The 15745-nt window shown below is 39.4% G+C and overlaps 1 protein-coding gene across 1 annotated transcript; it reads right to left on the reverse strand.

Moving 5' to 3' along the window:
- Positions 1–238: 238 nt before the first annotated feature.
- On the reverse strand, positions 239–15744 carry stx18 (syntaxin 18). The gene is made up of 11 exons (XM_056404110.1): positions 15557–15744; positions 6322–6389; positions 4329–4444; positions 4000–4077; positions 3782–3848; positions 3578–3669; positions 2263–2357; positions 1838–1896; positions 1267–1336; positions 1081–1161; positions 239–981 (listed from the first exon to the last, which is right to left on the reverse strand). The coding sequence occupies exons 1-11, from the start codon at positions 15707–15709 to the stop codon at positions 886–888; spliced, it is 975 nt and encodes a 324-aa protein (XP_056260085.1). The 5' UTR covers positions 15710–15744; the 3' UTR covers positions 239–885.
- Between the last annotated feature and the right edge of the window lies 1 nt (position 15745).

Genomic DNA, 15745 nt, shown 5'->3' on the forward strand with positions numbered 1-15745 from the left:
TCAAAGGAACATTTCTAAGTGCTGTACTGCTTCCACCAGAATATAGGTTAATCCTAATAAACAGATTAGCAGAAATATCAGGGGGCCGTGTGAGTCAAATCTCAAATCGCCAGCCTCTTTTCTTTGGCTGACACAACTCAAGACAGGCCATGGCTGATGTTATGCGAAGGTTTGACATAAAGTTGAAATGTATTAACTCTTTTAAAATGATATCCCTTAGGTAAAGAAAGAAACAGAATTTAATTAAGAATATTGTTTAGTTTTACTACTGTGAGTGGTGTGTCAGTACAGTTATGCTGTGACAGATATCAAATAAATGCCTGGAAAGCAAAACATTCTCAATGGTTTGACAGTGAATTATAACACATATGTCATTGAGGTTCCTAAGTTTACAATATATTTAAATACATGAGACTGCAAAGACAAGATGCAAGTCTACACAGTATCCTCTAGTGCGTTAAAGTTGGTTCCAAGAAGGATCAACAAAAAACAAAATCTGTTTTTTCAGTCAGTCAGACAAGAAGGGTTGCAGCCAATCAAACCATTATTTCATTTAGTGGAAGATAAAAGACAGTGTCCAACGATACACACACTTAGAGTGAATACAGTGCTCCTGACAAAGCTCGACTCGACAGAAGTGCTTGTAAACACTGATGCTGCACTAAAAGCACTGGACAAAGATTAACTGATAGTTAAGACCAGAGAAGAACAAACTGCCATCTCCACTTCAATCCAGAATCTTCATGAAGAACAACTTGTCCACCGGGTTCAGCATGGGAAGTGGTACATTCATACAGTGTGCTGTTGTCATTTCTTTATGAGATAACCAATACGTGCCAGAGCCAGGAGGTTTCCTGTTGTATAGAGTCCATGCTGGCAGCTATGTTAGCTGTCATACCAGTCCAGAAAAAGGAGAGAGAAAGAGCACATGACGAGGAAGAAGAGGATCCATACTCGGAAGCCGGCGTTGTTTTTGATTGCCTTGTGACAGAAGTTAGAAGATAGAGGAACATTTTACTGACAAGATTCATTAATATCGACAGAACTGTTTTTTTTTTTTTTCATCTAGTTGAGTGTTACCTCTCGTATATCCTCATTGCCTTCTTTCACGTTCTCCGTAGCACCCACAACCAGCTGATGAATACTGTCTATCTCTGTTTCCTGTCATGGAAAGCGAGATGGATCAGATCAGTTCACGTGTGACTTATTCTTGAAATACTGTGCATTTACTGACCAAGTGATGGAAAGAAAAGGAAATAAGCTCACTTGTTGCAGGACTTTCTCAGCAAAGATCTCCTGAAGTCGAGAGATTTCCACCACCTTCCCCTCGATTTGCCTGATGGGCACAAAAGGGAAGCATGACACATCCCGTGAAAACAGTGTGCCTAGCATATTTAAGCACTTCCAGATGGCATTAGTATTACCGGGGCAGGTCCGGTAATTTTCACCTCAGGACCTTAGGAATTTTGTTCCATCTGGAACAAACATGTCAGTGATTTTCTCTGGCTACCATAGTAATAATTTAATCTGCATACACCTATGTCCTTGGGTCATTTTAATCCTGTCTGGATCGACATCTGATATTTCATGAATGTGTTGTCTTGCTCACGTAGTATTTCAATCAGTTTGGGCATGTAATTTAGTGGGAGGGGAAGTGACACACAGTCAGACAAGAGTGTTTCTGAATTACTGCAATTACCCCCAGTAAATAATTCTACCGTTCACAACACTAATGTCTGAACAGACTGAAATTACTGATCTCCCCTGGCATTAGTAATGCTGTTCAGAACAGTCTTATTAAAATGGGACAGGAACATGTGTGCTGAGGGAGACTCACCTCACTTCATCCACCAGGCTGTTCATCTCACTCACCAACCTCTGGTTTTCCTGCTCAAACTAGACAGAAAACACACAGCACTTCATCAGTGATGCTTATGAACATCAGTGTAAGAACTTTGGATGTGCTGTGTTATCTGAACTTCCATAAAACTACTAAACTAATTTAAGTGATTGCTTGTGTACAAATACACTTGACTGTGTGCCATTTTTGTAATGACAAATAACTCTGAAGTCCAAATGAGTTTGCAATCTGGATCTCTACAAATTTAATTCTCCCTAAAAACACAGCTCCACAGTAAAGCAATAGATGTGTGAGTCCCTGTGCATTTAGATAGCTATACATTCATCAAACACATATGAATCATACAGATCTACATCTACTGTACAACATGAATATAAATAATGATGTCTGAGTTGCCATACCATTTGGATCTCCTCAGGAGAGAGCTCGTCCTCCACTCGGCCTTCCTCCCACAGGTGTTCCACAGTGTTGTCCAGGACCTCTGACACACTTTTCTCTACAGGGAGGAAAACAGAGTGAAAACGCGTCATGTATCTTCAAAAACACCCAACATTTCCTCCGTCATTCACTTGGTTCAGCTGAATTGCTCATTTAGTTGCTTATTCTCTCTTTGAACCATCCCTGAGTGGTTATTTAGACTGATTTGTAGTATTTGCAGTATCCTTGTAGTAACTTTACAGTTCACCATATTGGGCCTTAGAGCAGCCAGTTTTGAATATTATTGTTGTCTGGGATGTTCAGTGTCAAGGTGACAATATACAGCTCGGCAACTATGCTGTGTTTGTGGAGATATTTAAAAAACAAAGGTTTACCATGTTTTCCCTCACATAATGAAATGTTTTTTGGTTTGAAACAGTAATAGCAATAGCAAATATAATTGCAATTATGTGCAGTTGTTAACTGAAAAATTTTAGAACAAAAAACTATTAAAATGTGCCACATTTAAGTGATAAAAGGGTTGTAGAAGTCGTTTTCTTGGTTCGCATAATAACAGCCTTACTGTGATAATGACAAAGAAGACAATTTGTTTTTTGAAACATTACCATAAATTTGTTGTAACAAATGCAAATTCCATTAAAAATCCATTTCAAAAATTAAAAATGCCAACTGTTTAGTTCAGCTGTTGCTCCGAATATGCTATTGTTATTGGCTGAAGATATGGATGAGGATAGTCCTGAGGATGTTAAGTGATATAGACAGAACTAAGAACTTTTATTCACCTTCATATTTTATTGTGAACTGTCCCATGTATCTGATTGGCCAATGATTGGCCAAATCCTGATGGTTTGGATGACATGAACGTGTAGAACTGCAAATTATTGGATGTGTTGTGTAATGACAACACATGTTTCAAATTACAGGTTGTACATAGCACGCACACACACATCTGTCCTGCTGCCTTCAGACGGCTGAGAAGACATCAATAATGGCGTGGAGCGCTTAATTTAAAAGCTGGTGTAGATAAGATGCAAGTAAGAATTAGACACTAACCTTTAACACACAGACTGCTTCACTAAAATTCTTGTTGTAAACTCTTTAAAATCGTATTTCTCAGTGAATGTATCTACTGATTTAACTTAAGTGTTTCTTTGACCCATGCATAAATACACAGAAATACCAAACCAGAAGTAGCCACATATAGTAGCAGGATTGCGTGTGCCAGCCTGTGCTGCCATAGAAGTACAGTTGAGTGTCTCAGACGACTCACTGACTCACCAGAACTTTCTTCCTTGACAGTTTTCTCCTCTGTGGGCTCCACCTCACGCGTTTTCTCCACATGACTGTGGTGTTCTGGGGCCAGTCTGGACCTGAGACCATGTGAATCAAGGGCAACAAAGTTTAAAGTTACTACAGTCCTAAAATGATTTTAAGAAATAATAAATTGTGGGAATGAGGTATATGCATAGAAAGCATACTCACATCCTCTTCTTGTCCACCATTCTCTTGACTCTAATTGCTCTCTGCTCAGAGTACAGCTTACACACTCCTTAAAGACAGAAGAGTGCTGGGCTCTTATCATCACTTTCTTAACCAGTAAACGTCCTTAAGATAAGCAAATGGATGCATTCAAAATAGTCCACAGAGGACTTGGTGCAAGACAATATCAGTCTGAATTGTAATGAGTTGCATAAACTCACCTTTCAGATACATTTCAATGAGGTCCAGCACTGCCCCTCTGTGTTCCTTTATCTGGGCTGATGTCACCTTCTTCTCTGCTACATTGACAACAATAACATATTCATTAATTAAAAGATAAACTCGCTGATTTTGGGATGCTGCCCAAAAGTAATATCACATCCATTTTCAACTCAGCTCCCTGTTAATGTTTTGTAAGTCAACACAGTTGAGAGTTTAAAAACTAAAATCTGAGTCATGTATACCGCATAATGTATTACAAAACTACCACCACCTAAAATCATATTCTACATTTCAAATAATGTTTGTAAAATAGTTCATTAGGTGTTACCTTCATTGCGTAGCTGCTTGATGGCTTCAGAACACGTCCTCATGAAGATCTGAGCATCCTGGTCGATCTGATCTCGTTCACTGTCCGTCATACGGGTAAGATCTGACGAGATGAGACTGTAGAACACACAAGACCAATCACAGTGAGTTCAAATACTTTGTGGCTATGTAGCAGAAGCTGAACATTTGATTGATATCCTAACAAAGGCTCTTTAAAGCACATATTTACAACAAGTGGCCTAAACCCTGACAGATGCCTTCCTCTTCCCTAACTCATGTCTACCTTCAACCATGTCCTGTTCTCTCTCCATTCCTATTCAGGGTCATGTGGGGCAGAGACCTATTGCACCAGGCTCTGGGCGGGTGGACGTGACTTTCCAATTCACCTGAGCTCATGTTTTATTACTACGTGGAGAAAATGGAACAATCTGAGAAAACTGAAACACAGAGAGAATGTAAATTCCACACAGGAAAGAGCATGACTGCAATCAAGCCCAGGAGCTTCCTGCTGTCACACCACAGTGTGCAGCTGAGACTTAACGTCTCCCTCTGGTAGACTTCTAAGACACAACAACTCTCTTAGCTAAGAACATACAGAGCTAGTGAAAACAAAAAGACCCCAGCACTGAGAAAGCTGTAATTCTATTCATGTGTGAAGGTGGTTTTGATTGGTTAGGTTAGATTGAATTTTGAATTGGTGTGACGGGATTAATCAAGGTCATTCTTGCAAAAAATATCACTGTTAATGTAAAACCCTAAAATGATTATATAATTAAACTAGAGCTGAAAAGATAACTCAAATTGACAGAAAATTACCCAGCAACTATTTTGATAGTGAATTGTTTCATGAAATAAATTTTCAAGCAAAATTACATTTTCTCATTCCAGCTTCTCAAGTGTGACAGTTTGCTGCTTCTCTGTTTCACATCTTTACATCTTTGGGTTATGGACACAAGAAAATCCAGGAATGGACACTGGGAATATGTGTTGCCACTATTTTAATGAAAATAATCTCAAGCTGCATCCCCTAAATAAAACAAATACGAAAGAATAAAGATGCAGTGATGAAATATAAAGCGCAACAAGTCGTCCTTTACTATGACGTAGAGAAGCATTTTTGGTTTGTTTGTTTAAGCTACAGTCATAGTATCTTACCATATATTGTATTGTCTTGTATTATATCTCCATTCCAGGGTTCGCTCAACAAGGCTTTTACTTTAATTAGCCTTCAATTAGCCATACTTGGACTGAAATGGTGACCAGCTACACTAATTCAGTCATAATCCACAGTCCATAATTATTCTGTCAGGCAAAGTCAAATGAAGAGGAGCAAAAGGGAAGATGATAAGAAAATTGGCAGACAGGAACGGCTGATGATGAGGCTGAATGTAGACGAGACTTGTGCACATACCAGTGATGGCATCTTGATGGATTTTCCCAACACTTAATACTACTGCACTCCACCCATTGACATCTCTAATGTTTAGTTAATGTGCTCTATTGAGACTTTATCAACAAACTTAACAAAACATGGGCTACTCCACATACCCACACCTACAAAACACAGAGGGGGCCTTGAGCGGAGGAAGGCCTGGATTAGTCCCAGGGCGTGATTTGTTCTCCACTTGGTTGCAGCTCAATTATTCCACACAATTAGACTGGAGCCTACCGCTACAGACCACCCTACTCGCTGCTGACCTTGTGCCAGCAGCAAGCCCCTACAGTGTGCGGGCACACACACACACCACACACACACACACCACACACACACACACCCACCACACGCACGCACGCACGCACGCACGCACGCACGCACACACACACACACACACACACACGACAAATTTAAAAGTCCCATCAAATAACTCTGACTTCTGACCCCTTCTGAATTTTGTCAGAATCAAAGTGTTTGTCCCTTCCCTGCAGCACTGTTGGATTTTCCCGCTGCTGTTGTTGATTGTGGTGGATTACCGCAACCGTTTGGAGGGGCTTACCTTCCGGCGCTCACATAATCTTTCCTGTGTTGTAGCAGAAAGTCTTTCAGCTTGGTGATGTTTGTGATCTGCCAAGATAAAGTGAGAAGAAGGATTATTTGACTCCATTACCTTCATGTCAATGAGTCCCTTTAAATGCGATGCCTCAGTTGCTCCTTCAAATATGTTAACCATGTCAACACAGCTTAAGAAAGAGTTTTTAGACATGTACCAGGAAACTATTTTCTCCAAACTACATTTAGACAGAGCCAGAGTAAATGTAAAACTTAGTATTTATTGGATGTGACAGGCGACCAATGTCTTTTCTATCTCTGTGAATTCTCAATATTTGCTTTTGACAATTCATCAAGTCACGGACATACAAAAATCAAACCTGCAATTTCCTCCTCAAACAGCTCTCATAAATAAAACCATGAGCTGCTGCATACAGAGCACTGACAGAGCGATCTCTAATAAGCTTTAAATTCATGATCTGTTACTATTTATCACTGAGAAAATGTCCAAGTGTGTGTGTGCATAGGGAAACCAGAGGAAACTTGGTTCAATCCAATATTTGCTCCTGTAATTCGGTCAAATATTAAAAAAAGGACCAAATTACTTCCCTGTCCACAGAACTCTGCTGGCAAGGTACAAGTGGGTGTGAATATGCACACAGCAGGCTCTGTGAGATCCACAAGAAGACAGAACTGAGACAAGCCCAGGATTGAAAAATGACACAATGAGTTTTACTGTGACAGCGACCCCAGAGCGTGGGAGATTATTTTGATAGCATAATGACGCTGTCTTCGGCCTTCAGCCTTTTCACTCTAACAACCTCAATTATCAAATTGCCTTGGCTGTAAAGAGTAACCTGGCACCAGCCATCTAATAATGTCTCTAAACATTCATTCCTCGCGTCACGGTGACCTGAAGCCCCGTCTTATTTGAGCTGACGTTTGAAAAATGAAAAGTTTTTCAAGGCAGAAAGAAGGTGTCAAGATAAACAGAGCTGAGCAATTTGTTAGAGACCAATGTTCTCCTTCTCTGGTTTAGAAGGTAAGTCAGTGACACAAGACACTGCTGTGGGGCAAATACTAACTCAGGTAAGCTGACCCTTGTAATAATACAATTATTAGAGGTCAAGAGTTAATTGTTGTTCAGAGCAGTTGAGATTAGAGGGGGGTTCAGGGGAGAAGAGAACCTTTCTTATGGTTCAAAGTATTTCAAAACATCGGGCGTTGTGTAGTGTCTCAGTGAATGAGAAAACTTTGAAGTGAGGTCCTGTGAGTCCACAACTACCAACACTTAATGGTAGGATTTTCCAGACCTACAGCCATAAAACCTCCAATGAACCACCTCCTTTTTACCATGTACTTAGTGATGTTAGGTTGGAAATAAAGGGTTATCTTGCGGCATGCACGCAGTCACTCAAATATGCATCTTAGAGTGGTGACATATGACAAATGTATTGCGTTATTTTTCATTGATAATTGCTTCAATCTGAGTAGAAGTTATTGTTAGCACAAACTGATTTGTGCTTGTGGTTATTTTTATTCGAGCAAATCAAAGGAAATGTTGGATTTGTGTTAGTTCTCACCTCTTAGATCAACCATATATTTTAAACACACAAGTCTGATAGAAGTGGAGCTGAAACAATTAGCCGATTGATAGATGAGTCAATTCACTTTTAATAATTGACTAATGCTGTAAGTAGTAACTTTTCTCAGTTTTCCAGGATAATAAACTGAATATCCTTGTTTTGAACTTGGTCAGACAAAACAAGAGAAACAACCTTGGACTAATTTGTGATGGCATACATAGCATGGTTAGGTGACTATCATGGTGTGTATCTTATGAAGCCTTCAACTTCTAATTACCAAGTTAAATTGGCTATAGTGGTGAAATTTTTATTTACAAACCAGGAAAACTGCTGTGGAAGCACATTTCCGAGTTTTAGTGACTTTAGTTTTTTTGGACTATCCTTGGCCTGCCATAAAGGGGAAAATAAAATCTTTTACATGGCATGACTAATTTACCTTTTCCTATAAACTATATTTTCTGTTTGCAATTAGCACTTGGCTTCAGCCTTTTATTTATGTTCAAGCTATATTTGCTTGAAGAAGTGTATTCATGGTATTACACCTTTTTGACCAGCAGGCAGGGCTAAATCCACAGCATTGGGACATGCTGATTTAGAGTGTGTGTGTGTGTGTGTGTGTGTGTGTGTGTATTGTGGGGGTGCCGGGGAGTGTCAAGAGTGCTGCTCTGGGGGTTGAGCTGTCTCCTGTGTGTATACATTGGAGCTCAGATTCCCAGCACAACCTCAAGGGTTTGCAGGGGGTCAGAGGGATCAATTGCTCTTGTAACTTAAGACCCTAAAGAGCAAGTAATTCCTCAACAATGAAGGAAAGGGGTGGCCATGTGCATGCGGCTCACCGTATATGTGTAGGTGTATGTGAGTGTGTGCATGTGTATACGTGCAGCCGCCATAGGTGTGTGTGAGGCAGAGCTCGTAGCGAAGGCAGGAGGAGACAGTCTGCCGGGCTACATCTAATCTCGTCATCATCAAAGACCCCCACTTTACCTCCTCACTTTCTCCTTCCCCCTGCTTCCCTCCAGCCCCGACTGAGCCCAAACAAACCATCAGGGGGGATTATTATGAGGAAGAAAAGAGAAAAGGCTTAGCTAGCAGATTTCTAAAGAGCCTGGATGGCTCTTTGTTTTGTTAAATCTAGGTAACTGACAGAATTTGATGATGACTACCCTGCTTTGGTTTAAGTCCTTGTGTGTCCTGACCGAGGGCTATCCATACTGACGCCATGCTATGTTGTGTTTAGGTATGTGGGCCTGATACAGAAAGGACGTTTCAGTGGAGAAGACTGTGCCGCATGTTGATTTTATTATCATGTTTATGTCTGACTCTCTAATGGGCTCAGTTTTGTCTTCTTGTATATTCGCAGTTCGAACACTTCAGTCAGCTCAATAAACAACAAACACAAAATTCAAACAAAGCTTTTGAGATTATTTACGAACAGAATCCTTGATCTTTTTTCATGTCTGCTAAAGTTGTATTAATGTGTTTTGACCATGCAGGTCAGATCATTCACGGACACAAAATGTCAACGTACAATACCAAGATCACCATATATTGTTATGTTAAGGTAAGTCTGAATGATAGATGAAGATGAGGATTATAAAGCTACAACAGCACTGCTTTTGTGTTGCAAGATTGTGTCACATTTCCAAATCCTTTTGCATTTTGAACAAGCTGAAAGTAGTCAGTGAACAAAGTCGTCTCTGTCCATCTCTAAAAGTCCTGCTGCTGAAGAGATGGACTGTGTTGGTCACATCACCAGTGAGACAAATCCTGTAGTCTGTTTTGAACAAATTTCTATGGAAACTACACTGCTGCATTTTGAGGCAATCACATCACATTTCAACAGTTAATTCCATAAGAAACAGATGTATTGGCCGAGGCTATTACATTTAACTAATGAAAAAACCTGGACACCACAGTGGACAAAAATAACTGAATGAACAAAAAAGAAATGTTGGCTGTGTGAAGGGCAACAGGTGACGGGTCTGGATCAGATAGCTGTAGCAGTTATTCACAAAAGCAAACAAAAACTTGTCAGAGGTGCCCATGTGCACTGTACACTAAATTCAAGTAATGACCAACCTCTGTCAAGTACTTCAAGGATCAGATTTAATTTTTAAAAAGACGATTAAAACAATCAAAAACAAGCAAAAGGAAAAATCAGGAAAGGTTGGCCTGATAATCCCATATCATGTTGTGGAATCTAAAATGCGCAAACTTACATGCTGTCAAGTAAACAGCAGAAGGCAATGTGGAAACTTTCCTATTATATATCATAAATTGTAAATTACCAAATTTGAAAGGGGAAGTTAGAAAAGAAAAACACTTTTTCTCTCTCTTCACTCTAAATTTTATGTATGGTCTCAAAAAGTGAAGGTGAAGACAGAGCAGTTTGCGTTAAGATGGAAACCAAGTGGTGAAAACAACTATAAGCAAAGTGTGTGGGTCTGGAAACAACAAACGCTTCAGCTGAGTGGATGACAGACAACAATTCTGCAATTTTCAAAGCTCATTATAAATAGAGAATTAAGACTTGGGACAGTTTGTACCTTCTAGGAAGCAACTGAATGCATATTCTATTGACCTTAAACAAGACCTTTGAATCTACTGTAGATGAATGATGACCAAAAATGAACAGCAAAACAATACAGTGTGTTTACTGTTATTAGTTTTTTATACAACAGTGTCACTTGTCAATGTGAACAGACAATATATGATTAATACCCCATGCCTTGTTCTACTTACATGTTATATAAAATTATAATAAAAGGCACACTAGAGTCTTTTAGAGCTGTCATCTGTTTAAGAAGATGAGTACACATCTGTTGTAGTTTCATGGTTCAGATTCTCTGTGTTTTTGAGTGTCAGGGTCAAGTATGCAGCCTGCTGTCATCTGTATTGGTCGTATTTCAACGATTGTAAATCACAATAACTAAGATTAGTCTAACAACAGAGCCTTACAACATTCTTTAAAAAGTGTCCACAGCTGCTGCTTTAGTCTTGCTCCATGTTTTAATGTTTAAATTGAGCCTTTGTCTATTGAGCTCAACATTACTTTTGTTCCACTTAAACAATTTAGTCTGGAGGGTATCTGGTGTCCATCTCATGATTTAGAGTTTGACATACATCTGTAAATCTGTGTTTCACCACCTTTTCCTCTTTTATTTTCATTTTCATGAATCATGCAAAAAAACACTTTGTTGCACGCAGTGAAACAAAATCAAGATTGTGCTCAGGCCTGACAGCAGATGCCTCAAAATTCAATTTGCCTGGCTTTCATGGGAAAACAGCACAGAGATTAGGCCAAATGGTAAAGAGACCATTTAGCAACACATTCATCTCGGGGTTATCCCCGCAAATCACTTCCCCATGGCTAAAGTGCCGACTCAGTATAGACTGAGTTTGGACAGCTGTATGTCAGCATGTTTTTACCTGTGTGCCAATATAGTTTGTGACTTGATGAGCAGAGATGGTGAAGAGGAAACTTAATTTCAGTTGTTGTACATTGGAAAATGTATTCAACTTTTGCCCATTCTGCCAATTTTCCATACAGTTTGCAATATAATAAGGCTTCAGTCAGACTTCATGTTGTCTCATGAGAAAATTTCATATAATAGTCAAGATTTAGTTCATCATTTTTCTATTCTCTACAACATTTGTTGGACCTGTGTACAATTCTTCTGTAAATATTCAGGTAGGTCAATTTTAGCTATAGGACTTACAGGCTGTGTGTTTCTGCCATAAATGTTTTTACTTTTTTGCTTGAGTGACAATAACTTTTATTCTAAATAGGCCTGGGAAGACATTCAGGAAAAAAATGTCAGATTTCCAAACTTGTACCCTTCAGTCACTAAATGGCTGACATTAATGATGACTCATAAATGTCTGTACTATCTGCCCAACATGACCTGTTAAATCTGCAAATATGCCTCATTTTCATCTTAATAACCAGGAGAATTGAAACAATTATCCTACAAACCATTTCCAAGCACTTCCAAGTTTGGTCTCCATCTTTGAAATTTGGCCATCACTGATTTAACATATCCCAGTATGTGGGAAAACATTTCACTTCCAAATTCCAAATGTTGGAAACTTGACCATCACTAACAAAAATATCAAGTAAACCAGATTCTTGAAATTCAAACTACTGTTTTGAGAATAAATGAGCATACTATTTCAATGTGAAAGTTGTAAGAGGGAAGCGCCCCCTCTCCAACAGCACAAAATACTTTCAAGTGCTGGCTGATGGCCAGACACTTTTCATGGCTTCTAAGAAAACACTGTGAGAAGGAGCCAATTTTGTAATACCAATACTAAAGGCGCAGTGGGGAGTCAAGCGCTATTTTCTACACACAATTTAACAATTTTAGAGTGACCCCTCCATTTAAACTCGAGAAGGGCAGCATGCTATGGAAAGAGACGAGGTGAGCGGTGAAATGGAGATCACAGTGCCCCAAACCGACCCCTATGAGGTAAAAGATTCCCCTGACCAAACCCCACCCTGCAAACACAGGCCCTCTTATTAGTCAATCAAGCCTTTTTTGCATTGCCTTGAAAGACGCTACATTTCCTTTCTCATGGCGCTGCTTTTTGAGTGGAAAAAAGCCTCACAGGACCACTGTGTATTTGTCAACTTTGATGTTTTCTTTCTATTTTTGTGAAGCTTCAGTGGGAACTTGGAGAGTTATTCATGTCTAGAAGGGCACCCACATCTGTTGTGCATTTGGTGCCGGCCGTCAACATTGTTACTGGGGACCTAATTTAATATTTTCTCTGTTTTGATCTTCCACCTTTAATCACTGGCTCTTGGGAAGATCGGCTTTCCCCAAGAAATTGCTCGAGAGCCGAAAGAAAATGTTATTGCAGCATGTTTATGGAATCATACATGTAAAGAGGGGACTCGCACAAAAAAATGCTGCCTATGTCAGGCTGTACAGAGAGAAGAATGGATAGTTGAGCTGGGGGAGCTGTGGGTGAAAACCGCGACATAACTGTAAGCAGTCAGGACATTCCAAACTCGCAATTTCAATTTCTACAAAAGCTGCTTCACCAAGATGGTTTGAGATGATATCTGCAGTGCAAGGGAGACAGCGGTGGGGAGGGAGAGAGCAGAGGGCAGTCACCACAGGATGGGTTTGGGTTTCTTTTGAATCAGCACCAGTGCTTTTATTAAACCACCATTTCTAATATCAATGTAACAGTACATAACAAAAACCTGGTTGTGCAGAGGTGCTGAGACTGGGCTCATGTTTGCCTCAGACTGATGGCTGGAGACATCAGGTACAACTTAAAAGTCCTGACTCCCCGAGGGAAACGTAAAGTGGTTCTTCAAGGTGCCTTTGAAGAGGTTTGCGTTCATGATATTCATGTTAGGCCAAGGACTTCTGGCTGTATAAGCAACACCCATGACATGAATTGAAACATTTTAGTTGCTAATGATCCATCTCCTACTGCCAACCATTGATGATGTCTCTGTACTTCAGGGGAAGAATAAAATTTGAGATGTTTTGTGAAGTTTTCTGAGCTAATTAAATGCCACCGTTGCCTTTCCTGCCAAGATTCAAAGGTCAGTGTCCCATGACAAGAGCTTCAAAACAACTTGTTTTCACTAATATATTTAAGCTTATATGAAATTTCCTACAATTAAATCAGGATTATTTACCTTAATTAAGTCTTTTAAAGAAGGAACTGAAATCAAAATTTCCTCGCTGTCAACCAGTAGTTTAGTAGTATTGAACCACCGTTTTAATTAGTTCAGGATATTATACAAAAACTTGTCTTTTCAATATCATAAAATGAGGAGAACATTCTTTACTATTTTTCTAAGTCATCTGGCTTACTCCCACCTTAAGTCCAGATCACATGAGGCAATTTTCCGGGTCAATTCTAAAAGCAGAGTCCAGGCCTGTCAGTGCTGGGGGAGGAGTGGCTGTCGGACCTGACAGTTGGCATAAAAAGTATTCTGGGCTCAAAAATGTTGAGTCTGGCCAGTTGGCCCAGTGTGATTTTTTTTTCAAACAACTTAGCTTTTGTCTGCCCAGATCTCAAGCAGAGCACTCATTTATTCTGAATTGCCCAAACTGGGCAGGATTTGAAAATTCCTGTAGTCTGACCCAAGTTCAAGTCGACAAAAGTGGCATTTTTATGAGTGCTATTTATTTCAGTGATCTTTATTTCCCTGTGTAAATGACATTTGGAAAATTATATTAGTTGTTGTAATGTTCTTTGCAGTCTTTTGTCCATATTCACTGATGTCTACTGGAAATTAAATTAAGTGCTTGCCACGATATGCTTACATTTTGCTGGAATGTAGTGGTCAAAGAGGAGACGACAATGCAGACCAGAGCTGATATTCAAGACTGACTATGTTGCCTTGTCTGAGATAAACTACTAATTTAACTTGCTAACTTTTCCTTCAATTACACATTCAGAAACCTGTTGTTTAGTTCAGCAGCAATAATGCCACCATGCTTTGTGAGTTGGTCCAGAGAGGGGCAATACAGAGAAGCAGAATCTGTGACACATGCATCACAGTTAGTCAGCAACAAAACGTGGATGAAGCATAAATACATGCAAAAAAGTGTAGACATCAGATTACTTACTAAGACCAAATAACAACTGTAAGATTTTAGATCTGATGCAGTGGCTTGTCTGCTAACCGCAATTTATAACCTGATTCCAGAACATTTGGCACCTTGCAAGATGAGTTGGAGAGACAGTCAGAGTGTATTAAAGGCAGACATAACGATCCAGCATAATAGATTTTCAGGTAATGGCTCCATGGAAAGCTACTTTGTTCTGAATTCAGGGAATGTTATTTCCTTTTTGAGAGTTATAAATAATGAACACACTCACAGGGAGAAAATAAAGTTCTGATTCATTGAGGAATGTAATCATGATTTCTGGTTTGTATTGTTTAAAATAAACATAATCAAGACCATAAGGTTAGTACTTCTCCTGTGTAAATATGATTATAGAAATCACATAAAGCTGACCCATCATGAGATGACAACAGGTTGAAATTAGGTGTATTTCATTTTGACAGCCTCTTTGAATACACTGGACCAATTAACACCAAATATGTTCTCATTGAATCAATTCTATCACCTCAAATGTGACAATGCTGTGATATTTTTAATAGCTGTGGTTATTTTGTCGTCTCCAGTTTTGGTGTTAGATAATACCATTATGTTTGGATCTCAAGATTTCAACAGCATAGCATAAAAAACAGAGGAGTAAAGTAAAATACAACTGACATCAGGATCAAAACATGAATCCACTCCAACTAAACCTACAAGTGCAGCTGATATTTTATCTATCAGCAGTTATCACCATATAAAATAACATATATAGGATTTTGTGTTTCCCACTGCCACCTCTCATACAATTCATGTTGCATCATACAGATAGATGCCTTGTTAACTATGAACAACTGGTACCTACTTTACTAAACTCAAGCTTTGAGTTTCAGTTTGCTAACACCAGACTTACCAAAGTATTTCCTACCTTGCTGCACACTTTTCCTAGGCTTCTGCTGCCTATCCAACACAGCATGAATAACACTTTGATTGAAACAGTCTTGTATTTAGCTGTCATTAAATTTAAAGTTTGTATCGGTGCTAGCCATGTTAGCTAAATCTAGCTCGGGGAAACACTCACCACTTCCTTCGCCTTCGGAGAGAAGCCGCTCTTGGGTCTGCTCCGCTTGAAAATTTCATCTTTGGTAGAGTCAAAGCCTATTCCTATCGCCTTGTTTCTGGTTTTTACTGTCTTCACGCTGGCTTTGAAGAGTAAAGTTATATCCACAGCCATGTTCGTGCAGCTGCAGCGCTGTAAACAAACTGACAC

The sequence above is a fragment of the Seriola aureovittata genome, chromosome 2, assembly GCF_021018895.1.
Source record: "Seriola aureovittata isolate HTS-2021-v1 ecotype China chromosome 2, ASM2101889v1, whole genome shotgun sequence".
NCBI lineage: Eukaryota > Metazoa > Chordata > Actinopteri > Carangiformes > Carangidae > Seriola > Seriola aureovittata.